Raw genomic sequence first — 20,189 nt, forward strand, 5'->3', positions numbered from 1 at the left:
GAATGAACAGTGCAGTTTATCTGCAGCTCCTCAGGAGATTGTTGTTGAACTCCATGAGATGATGTGGGGGAAATAAAGCATCACACTGAGACCCACCATTCCTCCTCTTCAGTTTAATAAGTGTGTGACAGGCCACGCCTCCAATCAGTCCAACAACCATGGGGGGAGGGGGGGGGATATCTCACACACACACAAACACAGATTATACAGAAAATATTGGTAAACATTCACAGATAAAAAATAAAAAACTGTCGTGTGTGTGTGTGTTCAGGCACAAAATGACACACCCCACCCCCACAGTGCAGTGTGTTACACATCACGTGTGTACAGTCCTGTGAGGAAACACATCAGTTTAATGCTGCATTGTGTAGTGTGAGGAGAGCTTAAGCCTCCGCCCCCTCTCTGCTCTCAGCCAATCAGAACGAAGAAACTGGAGGTTCGGGTCGGTCACGCTGCTCTGACGCTGCAGATATGGCACTGCTAACGCTGGAAAACTGGTCCAGGTGAGGGATGGGCAAGGTCCAGGTGAAGGGGCTCTGGTGAGGAGGCAGGGCTCTTGTGATGGGGCAGGGCCCAGGTGAGAGGGCAGGGCCCAGGTGAGGGGGCAGGGCTCAGGTGAGGGGGCAGGTCCCTAAATGGTGAAACATTACTCATTGTCCTATAGGTTCCACAGGAAGCAGAGGAAGTTTAGAGGAATGACGCAGACGTGTTTCTCGGCGAGGACGAGTCTGAAATCAGGACGCCGCTCAAAATGCAGACAACAAAAAATAATTCAAAGAACACAAAGGAATGTAATCCTGAGGAGAGTTGAGTGTGAATATGAATATAAATCAGTACAGTATCAACATTTATAACCGTCTTAAAGATGAAATAAATAAATGAAGAAAAAAGCAAAAAAAAAAATTGACTTTTTTTTTAAAGGAATAAAATTGAATGAATGAATTTTAAACCCAGAGACGTCATTATACATCATTATTATTATTATTATTATTATTATTATTATTGAAATGATTATTAATATTTGAGTTATTTTGAAACGCCCAAAAAATATGTTTTATTTTTTACATGAAATATAGAGCAGTAGTTACTTCATGAAATCTACAGATTATAGAAAAAGAAAATTAAAAACGAAATAAAATAATAATATGATGCATGTCCTTTCATGCAGCTCTGTTCACCTAGACCCTAAATCATTCTTTTTTTTCCTTTCACCACACACACACACACACACACACACACACACACACACACACACAGGAATTGGTCTAATCAACCAGAAAAAATGTGATGAGAAATGTTCCTTCATGATCATGTTTAATCTTCACAGCTTCCTCCTTCTTCATTAAAGTCTGTGTGTGTGTGTGCGTGTGTGTGTGTGTGTGTGTGTGTGTGTGTGTGTGTGTGAGCACATCTCCTTTACACAGACAGGTTGTGGTTATCCAGAAAAAGCCACGCCCCCTGGTTCAGTGGAAAGAGGCAATTCGCTGACGGAGGTGAGACATGAACTCGAACATGGTGGCAGCCAGAGACTGATGGATCAGATAACGAGGGAGTCGGCCCTGTGGGACACACACACACACACACACACACACACACACACACACACACACACACCTGTTACCTTTTATTCAGGGTAAATGAATAAACACAAAGCAGGAGGAGGTGAAAGAACCTTCAGATCGGTGTTCAGAACCCAGATGAAGGTACAGATGGAGGAATTAGAGCTTGACTTTAACACCACAAAGCCACCGGGACCATTTTCACCTCTGTAACACACACACACACGCACACACGCACACACACACACACACACACACACACCGTTATAATGCAGATTTTATATATAATAAATGTGATTATTCTAATTACCAGATGTAGTGAGGACATAGGTTATATAAGGGTAATTTCCTGACATAATAAGAGTGGGGGGGGTGGGGTTGATGGTGATGGGGTGGGGTTAATTACCAGATGTAGCGAGAGTAAAGGGGGTGGGGTTAGATGGTGAGGGGGTGGGGTTAATTACGGACATAGCGAGAGTAAAGGGGTGGGGTTAGATGGTGAGGGGTGGGGTTAATTACCAGGCGTGGCGAGAGTAAAGGGGTGGGGTTAGATGGTGAGGGGTGGGGTTAATTACCAGGCGTGGCGAGAGTAAGGGGTGGGGTTAGATAGTGAGGGGTGGGGTTCGAGAGTGAGGGGTGGGGTTAATTACCGGACGTGTCGAGAGTAAAGGGGTGGGGTTAGATGGTAAGGGGTGGGGTTAATTACCAGACGTGGCGAGTAAGGGGTGGGGTTAGATAGTGAGGGGTGGGGTTCGAGTGAGGGGTGGGGTTAATTACGGACGTGGCGAGTCAAGGCGGTGGGGTTAGATGGTGAGGGGTGGGGTTAATTACCAGATGTAGCGAGAGTAAGGGGTGGGGTTAGATGGTGAGGGGTGGGGTTAATTACCAGACGTGGCGAGAGTAAGGGGTGGGGTTAGATGGTGAGGGGTGGGGTTGAGTGAGGGGTGGGGTTAAATACGGACGTGGCGAGTGAGGGGTGGGGTTAGATGGTGAGGGGTGGGGTTAGAGAATGAGGGGGTGGGGTTAATTACCGGACGTATCGAGGATGAGGGGGTTTAGAGCTGTGAACAGTCGCCATTCCAGCAGAAACATAACAGTCTCGCTTCCTCTCCACTCTGCGTACATTCACAAAATCTCTGAAACAGAAAGATCAATAATATAAGTCAGCGCCCCCTTGTGGCTACATCATGTATATGTGTGTTTGTGTGTGTGTGTGTGTGTGTGAGTGTGTACCTAGGAGACACGACTCCTCCTGCTGCTCCTGAAGACACATCATATGACACACTCGTGTTATCATCCACCCTCTGTAATATCTACAGAAAGACAATATGTAGTGAATAAAGGCTGTGATTTGGGAAACACCCATTGTGCACTGATGATAATGTTAGTGCTGTTTAGCTTGGGACACGCCCACAGTGAGTGGTGGTTTGGGACACGCCCACAGTGAGTGGTGGTTTGGGACAGAACCTGACACGCTGAGATCGTTCTGTTCCACTGCACCATCTTCTCCGGCTGCAGAATCACTTCCTGATACACTAACTCAGCTGAACACTGCAGTAATGCCTACACACACACACACACACACACACACACACACACAGGTTATAAACAAATAAAGAAGTAACGTTTATTATTAATAATAATAATAATAATAATAATAATAATAATAATAATAATGGTACCTTTAAAATGAAGGTTTTTCCATGAAAAGGAATTTCCAGTGTGTAAACACAGTCCCCAATGTCCTACACACACACACACACACACACACACACACACACACACAATTAGCACATGGTATATGTGTGTATTATAGGATATAAATAATAATAATAATTATATGTTGTATTTCTACACACTCACATTGTTCTTCTCAAACTTCCAGTTCTCTTCCTGAGCCAGGATCTGCTCCACCACAGCCATCGCATCACGACCCTGTCGCACAAACTCCCTCTCCTGACGCGCACACACACACACACACACACACACACACAGATGTTTTCATATCATAATCTATTAACTCATTTATATGTGTATTATATATATATATATTCTAAGAGCACCTGTGCAGTTACTGCTTTCCTGCCCAGACCTTCTTCATCAAGATCATCATCAGAACCTGTTACACACACACACACACACACACACACACACACGGTTATACAGAATTATCATTACATTTTACACATTTAAGAAAAATTAGAAAAAAAAAATTCTAAAAAGCTAAAAAATGATCATTTTGGATCTCTCTCTCTCTCTCTCTCTCACACACACACGTTTTATTTTTGGGAGGGGGGGGTTGAGAGGGGGCATTTAAAACGTTCTATTAATATTTTATTTGCATTATGTTACATATCATGCAGCATTATATAATAATTAACATTATTTTAAAGCATTAAAAACCAGTTTATTCCTGTTGTTAATTGTTTGTATATTTGCAGGAAAAAACCTTTTTGTAATAAATGTTTTGACTCAATCTCACTGAATTTATTCTAGTCTTTATTCATTTGTTATTTGTCTTCTCAATTGTCTTTTTATATGAATAAATGATCAATAATGATTATATGTTTTAGACAGTTTATTATTAAAATAACTAGTATTTAGCTCAATTATAATATAATTATCATTGTTATTAGTTTGATGCTGATGAAGATGATGAGGATCAGTTCCAGGAGAATTTGAAGACTGTAACAGTTCGGTCTCTCCTACAGGAAGTGTACCTGCGATTGACTCTGGTGGGGAGTAGAACTGTCCATCTGAGACGGCTCTGGGGTAAATCAACCTCCCGCTCTCACATGCCGCGTTCACCGCCGCCAGGTATGCTGCACGCACATGCACACACACACACACACACACACGCACACACACACACACAGGTTTGTGTTATTAATACATGATCAATCATAAAGTAATAGAAGGGTTAAAAACTTAATATGTGCATGCATTTATAATTCAGAATAAATGAATAAATAAATTAAATAACCGACTCATACATCCATCAGTGTGTGTGTGTGTGTGTGTGTGTGTGTGTATGACTGCACCCTCTGTTTCAATACTCCTACGGTTTCCTTTTCTCAGTGTAGTCACTGGTTTGTGCCTCAGCATTGACGTGATGATAATCAAAGCCTCCTCTGTTATCAGTACTTAGCCAGGCATGGGACACACACACACTCACACTCACACACACACACACACACACACACACACACACACACACACACACACAAACCCCTGCAGCTCTCTCTGACCTGGACACTATGAGAACGCTCCTCTGATCTTATTCCAAGATTTTTATATTTAAGATTTTATATTAAAAACGCCTCAATTGAATTGAAATACTCAGACTGGGTGATTATGAATATGCAAATTAGCCGTGACATCATTAAACATACTTTATTTGCATATTGTGTGTGACTGGCTCTTCTAGCTGATTATGCACACACCTGCTATTGATCTTTCTCACATCACAATGTAACTGTTGTGACATCCTGTCAAACAGTTATCTCTCTCACACACACACACACCGGCTAAAAGTGAGACACCTGACTTCTTCACCCATACGTGGTTCTTCACTAAACAAAGTTTGAGACACAATTGTATTGAACGTCTTCAGACACTGCATGAAATTGTTACTTCACCTGAACTAGGAGACCCAACCTGTTCCAGCATGATAATGCCACTGTGCACAAAGCCAGCTTCAAGAAGATCTGCTTTCCATGGGTTGGAGTAGAAGATCTCCTGCTGTAGAGCTCCAACATTATTGAACAGCTTTGGGATGAATGTGAACACTGACTCCACCCCAAACCTCCTCACCTTCTCACCTACAGTACAGACCAAAAGTTTGGACACACCTTCTCATTCAAAGAGTTTTCTTTATTTTCATGACTATGAAAATTGTAGAGTCACACTGAAGGCATCAAGGGCTATTTGACCAAGAAGGAGAGTGATGGGTGCTGCGCCAGATGACCTGGCCTCCACAGTCACCGGACCTGAACCCAATCGAGATGGTTTAGGGGTGAGCTGGACCGCAGAGTGAAGGCAAAAGGGCCAACAAGTTCCAAGCATCTCTAGGGGAACTCCTTCAAGACTGTTGGAAGACCATTTCAGGTGACTACCTCTTGAAGCTCATCAAGAGAATGCCAAGAGTGTGCAAAGCAGTAATCAAAGCAAAAGGTGGCTACTTTGAAGAACCTAGAATGTGACATTTTTCAGTTGTTTCACACTTTTTTGTTATGTATATAATTCCATATATAATTCCACGTGTGTTAATTCATAGTTTTGATGCCTTCAGTGTGAATCTACAATTTTCATAGTCATGAAAATAAAGAAAACTCTTTGAATGAGAAGGTGTGTCCAAACTTTTGGTCTGTACTGTACATCACTAACTGACTTTACCTTGTAGCTAAATAAACCTTCACAAAATCTAGTGGAACATCTTCTCAGAAGAGTGGAGCTTCTTATAACAGGAAATGGAGACTAAATGTGGAATGAAATGTTCACAAAGAAACACGTGAGAATCTTATGGTCAGGTGTCCACTAACGTTTGGCTGCACAGTGTTGGAACAGGAAGTTCAGTGGAATGATGACAATGAGGTAAAGATTATATACATACAACAAACCAAACAAAGTGATGTGAGTGTGGAGTGTGAACACAAGCACATACTACACAAACACCACACACACAGACAATGATGAAAGTATTTTATTACATTAAAAAGACGTTTATAAACTCATCCATCCTGAACTGCTGCACACACGCATGCACGCACGCACGCACGCACGCACGCACGCACTTCATATTTGATTTATTAACAAGTTGATGGCGGTGAGGAGACGTGGTGAGTGATAAAGGTGAAGATCACAGAGCTCAGGGTTGAGCTAAGCGCAGGAACCTCGTTAGTGACCTCGTTAGTGATTATAGATATTTGAATATATAAATAATAAAAAAGTAACGATTACAGATTAATTAAAATCAATTCAGTGTTAAATATTTAAAAACATGGCTTCTTTTTCTTCTTTCTTCATCACTGCAGAGTCACCGCGCTGATGACATCACAAACACTGGCCCTGGACGACGCCCACTTTCTCTCATTAATAAATATTAATGAGGTTGTTACTGTGATTAGTTTGGATTAAGTTACTCCGCCTCTTTTTAAGTTTTCCACACGTACACGTGTGCTAGGAGAGTACCGTGTAAGAGTACCGTGTAATCACGTATCAGGACACGAGCTCCCACGTCTCACTGTCTGTCTTCTCTCGGTCCCACTGTCACTTTGTCTGTCTTCTCTCTGTCTCACTGTCACTCTGTGTGTCTCACAGTCACTCTGTGTGTCTCACAGTCACTCTGTGTGTCTCACAGTCACTCTGTGTGTCTCACAGTCACTCTGTGTGTCTCACAGTCACTCTGAACCGTCTTCTCTCTGTCTCACTGTCACTGTCTATCTGTCTGTCTCACAGTCACTCTTAAAATCTGTGTTACTCTGTGTCTCAAAGTCACTCTTACTGTTTTACCGTCACACTTGCTATCTCACCATCTCTCTCACTGTCTCTCAGTCACTCTCACTGTCTCACTCTGTGTGTCTCACGGTCACTCTGTGTGTCTCACGGTCACTCTGTGTGTCTCACGGTCACTCTGTGTGTCTCACGGTCACTCTCTCCCTAGAACAGTGTAAGATAGTGATAAATTATAATGGAGAAGTAGGAGACATGCCACGTGTGTGTGAGAGAATGACGGATATGGGACACGTATAAAGCTAGCGGGTTAGTTAGTGAGCTAGTTATCCAGGTTTAGCATCCGGTAGTTTGCTAAATGAGTCGATCATCTGTGGTGATTGAGGATCTTCTGGACGGAGGATGAAAACTGTTTAAGTGGATTTCAGCCTTCAGGGTGTTTTTCTTCGGAGCAGACGAGCGAGAGACGGAGGTGTCTAAGCCTTACAGAGTGAACATACACCATGCCGTTACTCTCAGCTCACACACGCACGCACGCATGCACACACACACACACAATCACGCACGCATGCACACTGTTGTGTTAACCTCACGAGGCAGCCGGAAAAGAACAGAAGGTTGGCGGTTTGTTTAGAAATAAAAAACACATTATTACACACTTCACTCAACTACTGAACACACAGGTTTTTCACACACACACACACATTTAAGACTCACATACATTTAACTTACAGGGAAAATGTACAATTGTAAAGACTTGTACTGAGGTTTGTGCATGGTGACCAAAATGAGTTTCCATGGTAACAGCTACAGGCTACTAGTGTTCCTCCATCACCATTTAACATGTAGAGTTAATATGTGCTTGGCAACCTAATCATTATTACTGCACGTGTACAAACTCAACACGTGTTCACACAAATAAGGTTGTCTCTGTCTGTCTCTCATGGCCTGTCTGTCTGTCTTTCTGTCTGTCTGTCTGTCTCTCATGGCCTGTCTGTCTCTCTCTCTCATGGCCTGTTTGTCTGTAACAGTCCCAACCTGTCTCTGTCTGTCTGTCTGTCTGTCTATTAAAATAAAAGGTAAAGAAGAAGTGTTGCACATCAGCACCCCAACCCCAGGGTGAACCTGTGACCATGGAAATGTTCTACATAGTTACACAGATCAGAGGTTTCCATTACTAGCACAGGCCTAACAGTACTGTACCATCTCTCTCTCTCTCTCTCTCTGTGTGTTGTCTCACCTCTCTCATCCTCTGCCTCCTGAGTAAGAACCTTGAAGTCGAGGAACCAGGTTTCCAGCCAGGCCACGACGAACGAGGTGATGGGGATCACATACCCGAAAACATTCTCCGTCAACAACTACAGAGAGAGAGAGAGAGAGAGAGAGAGAGAGAGAGAGAGAGAGAGAGAATTTAATCAGAAAGTCAATCAGCATAATAATGCATGGTCAATAAAAGGGTTTACTGTATACATAGTTATAACACATGACTGTTTACACACACACACACACACTCACGTCTGAGATGATCACTTTGACTATAAGGAAGGCGCTCGTCACCAGAGTCGTAATCTACAGAGAGCGAGAGAAGATTGGCACAAATGTTCTATTATTAGTATGTTTGTGTGTGTGTGTGTGTGTGTGTGTGTGTGTGTGTGTGTGTGCGCGCGGGTGTACGCACGCACGTGAGATTGTGTCTCTTACCGCAATGACCCACCAGTGTCTCAGTTTGAAAGCAGCATAAGCAATCAGTAAACACAAAAACCTGAAGGCTGCCAACAGCTGAAACACACACACACACACACACACACACACACACACACACACACACACACACACACACACACACTAAATTCAGTGTAGTGTACAGTGTAAATGCAGATTTAAAGAAAGTCACAATTTACATTTAATACATTTTTACCCTTCATTATTAATCTAATTATATAAAAGTAAATCCGCCTCACTCCCACTCCCACCGTCCACCTCACTCCCACTCCCACCGTCCGCCTCACTCCCACTCCCACCATCCGCCTCACTCCCACCGTCCACATCAATCCCACTCCCACCGTCCGCCTCACTCCCACCGTCCACATCAATCCCACTCCCACCGTCCGCCTCACTCCCACTCCCACCGTCCGCCTCCTCCCACCGTCCGCCTTAATCCCACTCCCACGTCCGCCTCACTCCCACCGTCCCATCAATCCCACTCCCACCGTCCGCCTCCTCCCACCGTCCACCTCACTCCCACTCCACCGTCCGCCTCACTCCCACTCCCACCGTCCGCCTCACTCCCACTCCCACTCCCACTCCCACCGTCCGCCTCACTCCCTCCCACTCCGCCTCACTCCGCCTCACTCCCACCGTCCGCCTCAATCCCACTCCCACCGTCCCATCAATCACCTCCCACCGTCCGCCTCACTCCCACTCCGCCTCCTCCGCCTCACTCCCACCGTCCGCCTCACTCCGCCTCACTCCCACCGTCCGCCTCACTCCCACCGTCCGCCTCCTCCCTCCCACCGTCCGCCTCCTCCCACCTCACTCCCACTCCCACTGTCTGCCTCACTCCCACTCCCAACGTCCGTCTCACTCCCACTGTCCGCCCCACTCCCAACGTCCGTCTCACTCCCACCGTCTGCCTCACTCCCACTCCCACCGTCCGCCTCACTCCCACTCCCACCGTCCACCTCACTCCCACCTCACTCCCACTCCCACTGTCTGCCTCACTCCCACTCCCACCGTCCGTCTCACTCCCACTCACTCCCACTGTCCGCCCCACTCCCAACGTCCGTCTCACTCCCACCGTCCGCCTCACTCCCACTCCCACCGTCCGCCTCACTCCCACTCCCACCGTCCGCCTCACTCCCACACTTTCACTGTCTGTCTCACTCCCACACTTCCACTCCCACTGTCCGTCTCACTCCCACTTCCACTGTCTGTCTCACTTCCACTGTATTTAAACATTTATAAAAGTACTTACGAAAATATCAAAGAAGGAAGATCTGAAATCATAGCGAACAACTTCCTTCTCAAGATTCAGCCAGATGCTCTTATTAATCTACCACACACACACACACACACACACACACACACAGAGGAGTAAATGTACAGGGAGTAGTGTGTTGGTGTGAATTAGTGAACAGAGGCATGAGAAAAGTGTGATTTCTCCATCACTCACATTTAGCTCAATGATCCAGAGCAAAGAGATAAAGAGGAGGTCAAAGGTCACGAATAGGCAGAAGGTGCGGCGGACATCTGAGATGCTTCTCCTCTCAGTAGGGGGCAGAGGGAGGTAATGACTCGAGTGCGCTGACAGAGAGGCCTGTTAAACACACACACACACACACACACACACACACACAAACTATGATTATGCTGTAACTACTGATAAAATAAAAATGCAGAAGACGACGATGATGATGTTGATGTACTCAGGGGGTTTGGGTACCTGGGAGTAGGAGGCATTGAGAGAGGAGATAGCAGGCAGACTCTCCCCCAACTCCCCGTACTCCACACCGCTCGGCATTCCTCACCACAACAAGCAACACCACCAACAGCAAATCTGGAAAGATAAAAAAAAAAAACCAATGTCAATTCACATCAGTGTTAAAGTATTACCATTTATCTACACATACACCCTTAGCCACACCCCCAACCCTCCTAACCCCACCCCCAATGTCTCTGTGGTACCATGTCTCTGCTAGGCCTTTACTCTGTGGGGACTCTGTGTCCTGGTCAAGACGAGAACTTTAACACAAATTAAACACAGTTTAGTAAATCAGTCACATGCTCCACTTCTCTCTTCAAGTGCTCTTTGTTCCCAACCACACTGACGTAACCACCCCCACACAAAGACACAGACACAGACACACACACACACAGACACATACACACAGACCAGACACACACACACACACAGACCAGACACACACACACACACACAGTTCCGTATCATATGTTTACATTTACACTATTTGGCAGACTCCCTTCTCCAGAGAAACTTACAGTTATTTCAGTTATACAGCTGAACAATTCAGGGTTAAAAGCCTCTCTTATGGTTTCAGCAGTGGCAGTTTATTGGGGTTGGGATTTGAACCCATGACCTTCCAATCATTAGTCAACATCTTATCCACTGAGCAACCACTTCTCATTGCCTCGTTCCCCGTCCCCAATGCTCCACCTTATTCCCCATTCCTATACATATTTCCTGACCCTCGTTCCATTAAGCCTCAATCCCCTTCCCTACGCCTCATTCCTGAACCCCGTCCCATTACGCCTCATTCCCGATCCCCGTCCCATTACGCCTCATTCCTGAACCCCGTCCCATTACGCCTCATTCCTGATTCCCATCCCATTACGCCTCATTCCCTAACCCCATCCCATTACGCCTCATTCCCGAACCCCGTCCCATTACGCCTCATTCCCGAACCCCGTCCCATTACGCCTCATTCCCGAACCCCGTCCCATTACGCCTCATTCCCGAACCCCGTCCCATTACGCCTCATTCCTGATCCCTCGTTTTCTTATCAGCAGGATTGTTCTCATGCAGGAGTAACAGCCGGTAATTAGATAAGCAGGTAAATTTGATATTTTATATTATTATTAATTCCATTCACCGGACACTGTGTACAGAAATCACATAAAAAAAAATACAGCACACACACACACACACGTGCATAACTCTAACACAGGAAAACCACACACCTGGCAACCCCACTGCAACATCCCTAATAGCACAATAACATGCTCGCTCTCTCTCTCTCTCTCTCTCACACACACACACACACACACACACACACACACACACACACACACACACACACACACACACACTACATAAACATATAAAGTGGTGTGAAAAGTGTGTCTTATTTTTGTGCATGTTTGTTACACTTTAATGTTTCAGATCATCAAACTAATTTTAAATATAGTAAAAGAGAACACAAGTGAACAACATGCAGTTTTTAAATTAAGCTTTTTATTATTTAGGGAAAACAAAAACCAAAACTACATGACCCTGTGTGGTGACGTCTCTTATCCCAGAGATCCTCATGTCTGTGTTTCCTTCTGCTTCTCCATTTTAGTTCTGCTGCTGAAACTCAGCAGAGTCCAAACTGCACAGTGACATTAACCTTCATACCACAATCAGGAGACTTAATAATCCATATCCTTCTCTTCCTGTCACCCCTCTTCTCTCTCTCTCTCTCTCTCTCTCTCTCTCTCTCTCTCTCTCTCTCTCTCTCCTCTCCCTCTCCTCCCTCCCCCTCCCTCTCCCTCCCTCTCCCCCCTCCCTCCCTCAAACTTTGAGGGTGGATTTGGACTGTAGTTAATATCAACAGTCTGCTACACTGACTCAGGACTACAGTTTGCTCTGATCTCCATCACTGCACCTCAACATCGTTTATCTGTAATAAATGGACATTCGGTGGAACCCAGATGAGGATGAGGTTCCCTCTTAAATCTGGTTCCTCTCAAGGTTTCTTTCTTCTGCATCTCAGGGAGTTTTTCCTTCACCACAGTCTCCACCGACTTGTTCATCAGAGACAAACTTACACTTATAAACAACATCTTCATTTTTATCTCCACATTATCTGTGTAAAGCTGCTCTGAGACCATGTTCATTATTAAAAGCTCAACACAAATAAACACAAATTTAATTCAATAAACACACACACACAGTACCTTCATGATTCAGTGTTACAGTCTGATACTACGATCATTCACATGTATTTGGTTCTCATTAATCTACACTCACTTTCACATGATGATGGTGAAAACTAAATTCTTCCACATTTCTGTACATTTATTTAAATATAAAACTAAAATATCACATCTACATAAATATTCAGATGCCAACACTTGAAAACATGATCACTCTGAGCTCCACTGTGTGGAGATAAACAAAGTTCTGGAAGGACAACCATCACTGCATTCCTCCAACAATTCAGGCTGTAAGGCAGAGAAGCTAGAGAGAAACCTCTCCTCAGGGAAAAACCCATGGAAGCTCACTGAAAGACTCTCAGACTGTGTAGAACAACCACTCATCACACGCACAAAACCATCCTAACAGTGAAGCATGGGCTGATGGGTGTTTTTCTGCAGAAGGGACTGAGAGACTCACTGGTCAGAGATCTCCTTAATAAAACCTGTTCCACAGCTACATGATAACAACCCTAAACACAGCCAATACAACACAAGAGTGGATCAGGGATGAATCTGTGAAGGTCCTGGAGAGGGACAGCCAGAGCCCTGACCTGAAAATGATGTCCACCTACGCTCCCCATTGTGAAAGGATTTACCCTGAAGAGTCCCCCAATCCAGGTGTGAAAAGCTTGTTGTGTTAAACCTAAAATACGAAACTGGAATTGCTGCTAACTGATCTTCAAATCTTCAACAGACCTAAATACCTTCTGCACCGTGTGAGTGTGTGTGTGTATATATATATCATACACACATTACATTTATACACACATGTGCTCCTGAGTATATAACAGTAAAGTTTCCTCTTTATGAAATCATTTATCTGAACACACATGATTGTAATTCTATAATGCAGAAAAACAGAAGTGAAAACACACACACACACACCTGCAAATACAGTCAGTAACATTAGTACCAGGGTCACTGTGTGTGTGTGGGGAGACATCGTCACTGTGGACTCTGGTGATGTCATCAGCAGTAATGCACACAATGTGTACAGTATTATATTATAGTTTATATCAAGCATCAGCTCTGAAACTCAAACATCTCTTGTATGCAAATGAGTACATGAATAATTTATCAAGCTCGTTTGCATAATCCAACACAAATCATGATCAATCTAATTCTAAAGAAAATCCCAAATTCCTGACACACACACTATACTATACTACACACACACACACACACACACACACACACTATACTATACTATACTCACACTATAAACACACACACACACACACACACTATACTATACACACTAAACACACTATAAACACACACTATAATACACACAGTAAACGCACACACACACTGTAAACACGTAAAACACACACTGTAAACACACACACACACAAACAACACACAAAGCAAACACACACAAACACACTGTCAACACACACAAACACACTGTCAACACACACAAACACACTGTCAACACACACAAACACACTGTCAACACACACACACACACTGTCAACACACACTGTAAACACACTGTAAACACACACTGTAAACACACACTGTAAACACACACACACACACACACACACTGTAAACACACACACACACACACTGTAAACACACACACACACTGTAAACACACACACACACTGTAAACACACACACACTGTAACACACACACACTGTAAACACACACACACACTGTAAACACACACACACACACACACACACACACACACACACTGTAAACACACACACACACACACACACACACACACTGTAACACACACACACACACTGTAAACACACACACACACTGTAAACACACACACTGTAAACATACACACACACTGTAAACATACACACACACACTGTAAACACACACACACACTGTAACACACACACTGTAAACACACACACACACTGTAAACACACACACACACTGTAAACACACACACACACACACTGTAAACACACACACAGAGCAGTGTAAAGAAAACAACACAACAAACCACATAAATCTAGAAGTTCTGGATAATCGCTGATGTGTATACCGGAAGTAGATCCGCGCTTCCGGTATTGATGATTTAAAAAGTAAAGATTGTGCGCCGGCTCGAGCGGAACTGTCCGGTTCTGTCCCTCAACCGCTTTACTCCATTCCACTATACTCAGTGTGACCCCATGTCCCCCTTCACACCCGGACTGACCCCGTGTCCCCCTTCACCTGGTAAAAGAGCTGAAATATAAACCCACACTCACCACATTAACTCCACACCGCCATTGTCCTGCAACTCGGAACCTCTGCGCGCGACTTCCGCCTTACTCTCTTTCTTCTCCACTAACCCCTCTGCTCTGATTGGACGAGCGGAGACTCTCCTCCTCCGACCCTCCGCTGATTGGCTGGTTATTCCGAATCACAAGGCTGATTACTCCGTGTGGGAACTCCATGCATGTCATAATAATGATAACAACAACAACAACAATAATTATAATCATAATATACAAAAAGTCCTGAGTTGTGAGTCCCGAATTGTGAGTCCTGAGTCCTGAGTCGTGAGTTGTGAGTCCTGAGTTGTGAGTTGTGAGTTGTGAGTCCTGAATTGTGAGTCCTGAGTTGTGAGTTGTGAGTCCTGAGTTGTGAGTTGTAAGTCCTGAGTTGTGAGTCCTGAGTTGTGAGTCCTGAGTTGTGAGTTGTGAGTCCTGAGTCCTGAGTTGTGAGTCCTGAGTCCTGAGTTGTGAGTTGTGAGTCCTGAGTTGTGAGTCCTGAGTTGTAAATCCTGAGTTGTGAGTCTGTAGATCCTGCTGTTTCCTCTGGGTCTGTATGGTGGATATCTTGTGCTCATTGATGTCACTCTGATCATCAGTAGAAACTTGTTTGTGGTTCTGTAGCAGATGCTGAGGAATCACATGGTGGTAAACTTAGACACTGCCATCAAATGCTTCAAACAGCTGTGTGGGTTTTTAGTGTGTTTGGGTTTATTGTGTGTTTTGGTTTAAAGTGTGACTGGGTCATGAGTCTGTAGATCCTTCTGAGTTTCCTCCAGGTCTGTGTTCTGTATTTACACACATATTACTACACACATCAACAAAGTAATTACAGTAAATGGACATTCAGTGCCACCCACATGAGGATGGGGTCCCTTTTAAGTCTGGTTCCTCTCAAGTTTTTTTCTCATACCAGCTCAGGAAGTTTTTCCTTTTCACAGTCACCACTGACTTACAGGCAATATTCTTTTATAACCTGTATAACTTACACAATCCTTTATATAACCTTATTACTGCTTTATTTGGGTTTAAGTTTATAATGTGTTTGGGTTCATGATGTGTTTAAGTTTATAATGCGTTGGGGTTCATGGTGTGTTTGGGTTTATATTGCGTATGAGTCTATGGTGCGCTTGGGTTTTTGGTGAGTTTAAGTTTATAATGCGTTTGGGTTTTTAATGTGTTTGGGTTAATGGTGTGTTTAGGTTTATGGTGTGTTTGGGTTTGTATTGCGTTTGGGTTTATGGTGAGTTTTAGTTTTGTGTATGTAGCTCTGTGTGTGTGTGTAGCTCTGTGTTGTGTGTATGTAGCTCTGTGTTGTGTGTGTAGCTCTGTGTTGTGTATGTAGCTCTGTGTTGTGTTATTTAGCTCTGTGTTGTGTATGTAGCTCTGTGTTGTGTGTAACTCTGTGTTGTGTGTAACTCTGTGTTGTGTATGTAGCTCTGTGTTGTGTGTGTAACTCTGTGTTGTGTGTGTAACTCTGTGTTGTGTGTAGCTCTGTGTTGTGTGTAACTCTGTGTTGTGTAAGTAGCTCTGTGTTGAGTGTGTAACTCTGTGTTGTGTGTGTAACTCTGTGTTGTGTATGTAACTCTGTGTTGTGTGTGTAACTCTGTGTTGTGTGTGTAACTCTGTGTTGTATGTAACTCTGTGTTGTATATGTAGCTCTGTGTTGTGTGTAACTCTGTGTTGTGTGTGTAACTGTGTTGTGTGTAACTCTGTGTTGTGTATGTAACTCTGTGTTGTGTGTAGCTCTGTTTTGTGTGTGTAACTCTGTGTTGTGTGTAACTCTGTGTTGTGTGTAACTCTGTGTTGTGTGTGTAACTCTGTGTTGTGTATGTAACTCTGTGTGTATGTAGCTCTGTGTTGTGTGTGTAACTCTGTGTTGTGTGTAGCTCTGTGTTGTGTGTGTAACTCTGTGTGTGTGTGTAACTCTGTGTTGTGTGTGTAACTCTGTGTTGTGTGTAGCTCTGTGTTGTGTGTGTAACTCTATGTTGTGTATGTAACTCTGTGTTGTGTGTGTAACTCTGTGTTGTGTGTGTAACTCTGTGTTGTGTGTGTAACTCTGTGTTGTGTGTGTAGCTCTGTGTTGTATGTAACTCTGTGTTGTGTGTGTAACTCTGTGTTGTGTGTAACTCTGTGTTGTGTATGTAACTCTGTGTTGTGTGTAGCTCTGTTGTGTGTGTAACTCTGTGTTGTGTGTAACTCTGTGTTGTGTGTGTAACTCTGTGTTGTGTGTAACTCTGTGTTGTGTATGTAGCTCTGTGTTGTGTGTAGCTCTGTGTTGTGTGTAACTCTGTGTTGTGTGTAGCTCTGTGTTGTGTGTGTAACTCTGTGTGTGTAGCTCTGTGTTGTGTAACTCTGTGTGTATGTAGCTCTGTGTTGTGTATGTAACTCTGTGTTGTGTGTGTAGCTCTGTGTTGTGTGTGTAACTCTGTGTTGTGTATGTAACTCTGTGTTGTGTGTAACTCTGTGTTGTGTGTATGTAGCTCTGTGTTGTGTGTGTAACTCTGTTTTGTGTGTGTAACTCTGTGTTGTGTGTGTAACTCTGTGTTGTGTGTGTAACTCTGTGTTGTGTGTGTAGCTCTGTGTTGTATGTAACTCTGTGTTGTGTGTGTAACTCTGTGTGTGTGTAACTCTGTGTTGTGTATGTAACTCTGTGTTGTGTGTAGCTCTGTGTTGTGTGTGTAACTCTGTGTTGTGTGTAACTCTGTGTTGTGTGTGTAACTCTGTGTTGTGTGTAACTCTGTGTTGTGTATGTAGCTCTGTGTTGTGTGTAGCTCTGTGTTGTGTGTAACTCTGTGTTGTGTAACTCTGTGTTGTGTGTGTAACTCTGTGACGTGTATGTAGCTCTGTGTTGTGTATGTAACTCTGTGTTGTGTGTGTAGCTCTGTGTTGTGTGTGTAACTCTGTGTTGTGTATGTAACTCTGTGTTGTGTGTGTAACTCTGTGTTGTGTGTGTAACTCTGTGTTGTGTATGTAGCTCTGTGTTGTGTGTGTAACTCTGTGTTGTATATGTAGCTCTGTGTTGTGTGTAGCTCTGTGTTGTGTGTGTAACTCTGTGTTGTGTGTAGCTCTGTGTTGTGTGTGTAACTCTGTGTGTGTGTGTGTAACTCTGTGTTGTGTGTGTAACTCTGTGTTGTGTGTAGCTCTGTGTTGTGTGTGTAACTCTGTGTTGTGTATGTAGCTCTGTGTTGTGTGTGTGTGTAACTCTGTGTTGTGTATGTAACTCTGTGTTGTGTATGTAGCTCTGTGTTGAGTGTGTAACTCTGTGTTGTGTGTGTAACTCTGTGTTGTGTGTGTAACTCTGTGTTGTGTATGTAGCTCTGTGTTGTGTGTGTAACTCTGTGTTGTGTGTAGCTCTGTGTTGTGTGTGTACCTCTGTGTTGTGTATGTAGCTCTGTGTTGTGTGTGTAACTCTGTGTTGTGTGTGTAACTCTGTGTTGTGTATGTAGCTCTGTGTTGAGTGTGTAACTCTGTGTTGTGTATGTAGCTCTGTGTTGAGTGTGTAACTCTGTGTTGTGTGTGTAACTCTGTGTTGTGTATGTAGCTCTGTGTTGTGTGTAACTCTGTGTTGTGTGTGTAGCTCAGTGTTGTGTGTGTAACTCTGTGTTGTGTGTTGTGTGTGTAACTATGTGTTGTGTGTAACTCTGTGTTGTGTGTGTAGCTCTGTGTTGTGTGTGTAACTCTGTGTTGTGTGTGTAGCTCTGTGTTGTGTGTAACTCTGTGTTGTGTGTGTAGCTCTGTGTTGTGTGTGTAACTCTGTGTTGTGTTGTGTGTGTAACTCTGTGTGTGTGTGTAACTCTGTGTTGTGTGTGTAGCTCTGTGTTGTGTGTGTAACTCTGTGTTGTGTGTAACTCTGTGTTGTGTGTGTAACTCTGTGTTGTGTGTAGCTCTGTGTTGTGTGTGTAACTCTGTGTTGTGTATGTAGCTCTGTGTTGTGTGTGTAGCTCTGTGTTGTGTGTGTGTAACTCTGTGTTGTGTGTGTAGCTCTGTGTTGTGTGTAACTCTGTGTTGTGTGTGTAACTCTGTGTTGTGTGTGTAACTCTGTGTTGTGTGTGTAACTCTGTGTTGTGTGTGTAGCTCTGTGTTGTGTGTAACTCTGTGTTGTGTGTGTAGCTCAGTGTTGTGTGTGTAACTCTGTGTGTTGTGTGTGTAAGCTCTGTGTTGTGTGTGTAACTCTGTGTTGTGTGTGTAACTCTGTGTTGTGTGTGTAACTCTGTTGTGTGTGTAGCTCAGTGTTGTGTGTAACTCTGTGTTGTGTGTGTGTAGCTCTGTGTTGTGTGTGTAACTCTGTGTTGTGTGTTGTGTGTAACTCTGTTGTGTGTGTAGCTCTGTGTTGTGTGTGTAACTCTGTGTGTGTGTGTAACTGTGTGTGTGTAGCTCTGTGTTGTGTGTGTAACTCTGTGTTGTGTGTGTAGCTCTGTGTTGTGTGTGTAACTCTGTGTTGTGTGTGTGTAACTCTGTGTTGTGTGTGTAACTCTGTGTTGTGTGTGTAGCTCTGTGTTGTGTGTGTAACTCTGTGTTGTGTGTGTGTAACTCTGTGTTGTGTGTGTACTCTGTGTTGTGTGTGTAACTCTGTGTTGTGTGTGTAACTCTGTTGTGTGTGTAACTCTGTGTTGTGTGTGTAGCTCTGTGTTGTGTGTGTAGCTCTGTGTTGTGTGTGTAACTCTGTGTTGTGTATGTAACTCTGTGTTGTGTGTAACTCTGTGTTGTGTGTGTAGCTCTGTGTGTGTGTAACTCTGTGTTGTGTGTAACTCTGTGTTGTGTGTGTAGCTCTGTGTTGTGTGTAGCTCAGTGTTGTGTGTGTAACTCTGTGTGTGTGTAACTCTGTGTGTGTGTAACTCTGTGTTGTGTATGTAACTCTGTGTTGTGTGTAACTCTGTGTTGTGTGTGTAGCTGTGTTGTGTGTGTACTCTGTGTTGTGTGTGTAACTCTGTGTTGTGTGTGTAACTCTGTTGTGTGTGTAACTCTGTGTTGTGTGTGTAGCTCTGTGTTGTGTGTGTAGCTCTGTGTTGTGTGTGTAACTCTGTGTTGTGTATGTAACTCTGTGTTGTGTGTAACTCTGTGTTGTGTGTGTAGCTCTGTGTGTGTGTAACTCTGTGTTGTGTGTAGCTCTGTGTTGTGTGTGTAGCTCTGTGTTGTGTGTAGCTCAGTGTTGTGTGTGTAACTCTGTTGTGTGTGTAACTCTGTGTTGTGTGTGTAACTCTGTGTTGTGTGTGTAACTCTGTGTTGTGTATGTAGCTCTGTGTTGTGTGTAAC

General features: G+C 43.9%; 2 protein-coding genes and 1 long non-coding RNA gene across 4 annotated transcripts in view; 1 reads left to right on the top strand and 2 right to left on the bottom strand.

Annotated features, from left to right (window-relative positions):
* Positions 1-98: 98 nt before the first annotated feature.
* On the bottom strand, positions 99-15,060 carry stard3 (StAR-related lipid transfer (START) domain containing 3). 2 transcript variants are annotated; one of them, XM_046834813.1, is made up of 16 exons: positions 14,928-15,060; positions 10,453-10,566; positions 10,183-10,326; positions 9,985-10,062; positions 8,712-8,789; positions 8,526-8,579; positions 8,251-8,368; positions 4,280-4,381; positions 3,623-3,678; positions 3,423-3,515; positions 3,242-3,304; positions 3,027-3,122; positions 2,793-2,872; positions 2,591-2,695; positions 1,673-1,766; positions 99-1,559 (listed from the first exon to the last, which is right to left on the bottom strand). In XM_046834813.1, the coding sequence occupies exons 2-16, from the start codon at positions 10,528-10,530 to the stop codon at positions 1,464-1,466; spliced, it is 1,335 nt and encodes a 444-aa protein (XP_046690769.1). In that variant the 5' UTR covers positions 10,531-10,566; positions 14,928-15,060; the 3' UTR covers positions 99-1,463. The 2 variants fall into 2 exon arrangements, with proteins under 2 accessions (XP_046690769.1, XP_046690770.1); XM_046834814.1 differs by lacking the exon at positions 14,928-15,060 and adding an exon at positions 10,695-10,719.
* The window catches only part of ppp1r1b (protein phosphatase 1, regulatory (inhibitor) subunit 1B), a 28,119-nt gene continuing 9,526 nt past the window's right edge, over positions 1,597-20,189 (bottom strand). The window contains exon 6 of the transcript XR_006923751.1: positions 1,597-1,614. The gene's annotated coding sequence lies outside the window, so the exon portion shown is untranslated. The remainder of the gene's footprint in view (positions 1,615-20,189) is intronic.
* Positions 15,111-20,189, top strand: part of LOC124375978 — a 17,133-nt gene continuing 12,054 nt past the window's right edge. The window contains exon 1 of the long non-coding RNA XR_006923753.1: positions 15,111-15,200. This is a non-coding gene — a long non-coding RNA (uncharacterized LOC124375978). The remainder of the gene's footprint in view (positions 15,201-20,189) is intronic.

This window comes from Silurus meridionalis, chromosome 22 (assembly GCF_014805685.1).
Source record: "Silurus meridionalis isolate SWU-2019-XX chromosome 22, ASM1480568v1, whole genome shotgun sequence".
Classification (NCBI taxonomy): Eukaryota; Metazoa; Chordata; class Actinopteri; order Siluriformes; family Siluridae; genus Silurus; species Silurus meridionalis.

Excerpts from the sequence above, each read along its gene's own strand:
- stard3 (XM_046834813.1), bottom strand. The coding sequence starts at position 10,530 with ATGCCGAGCGGTGTGGAGTACGGGGAGTTGGGGGAGAGTCTGCCTGCT. Across the intron at positions 3,679-4,279 it reads CCCACCAGAGTCAATCGCAG|GTTCTGATGATGATCTTGAT; the intron begins GTACACTTCCTG and ends TGTGTGTAACAG. Across the intron at positions 3,123-3,241 it reads GAAAAACCTTCATTTTAAAG|GCATTACTGCAGTGTTCAGC; the intron begins GTACCATTATTA and ends GTGTGTGTGTAG.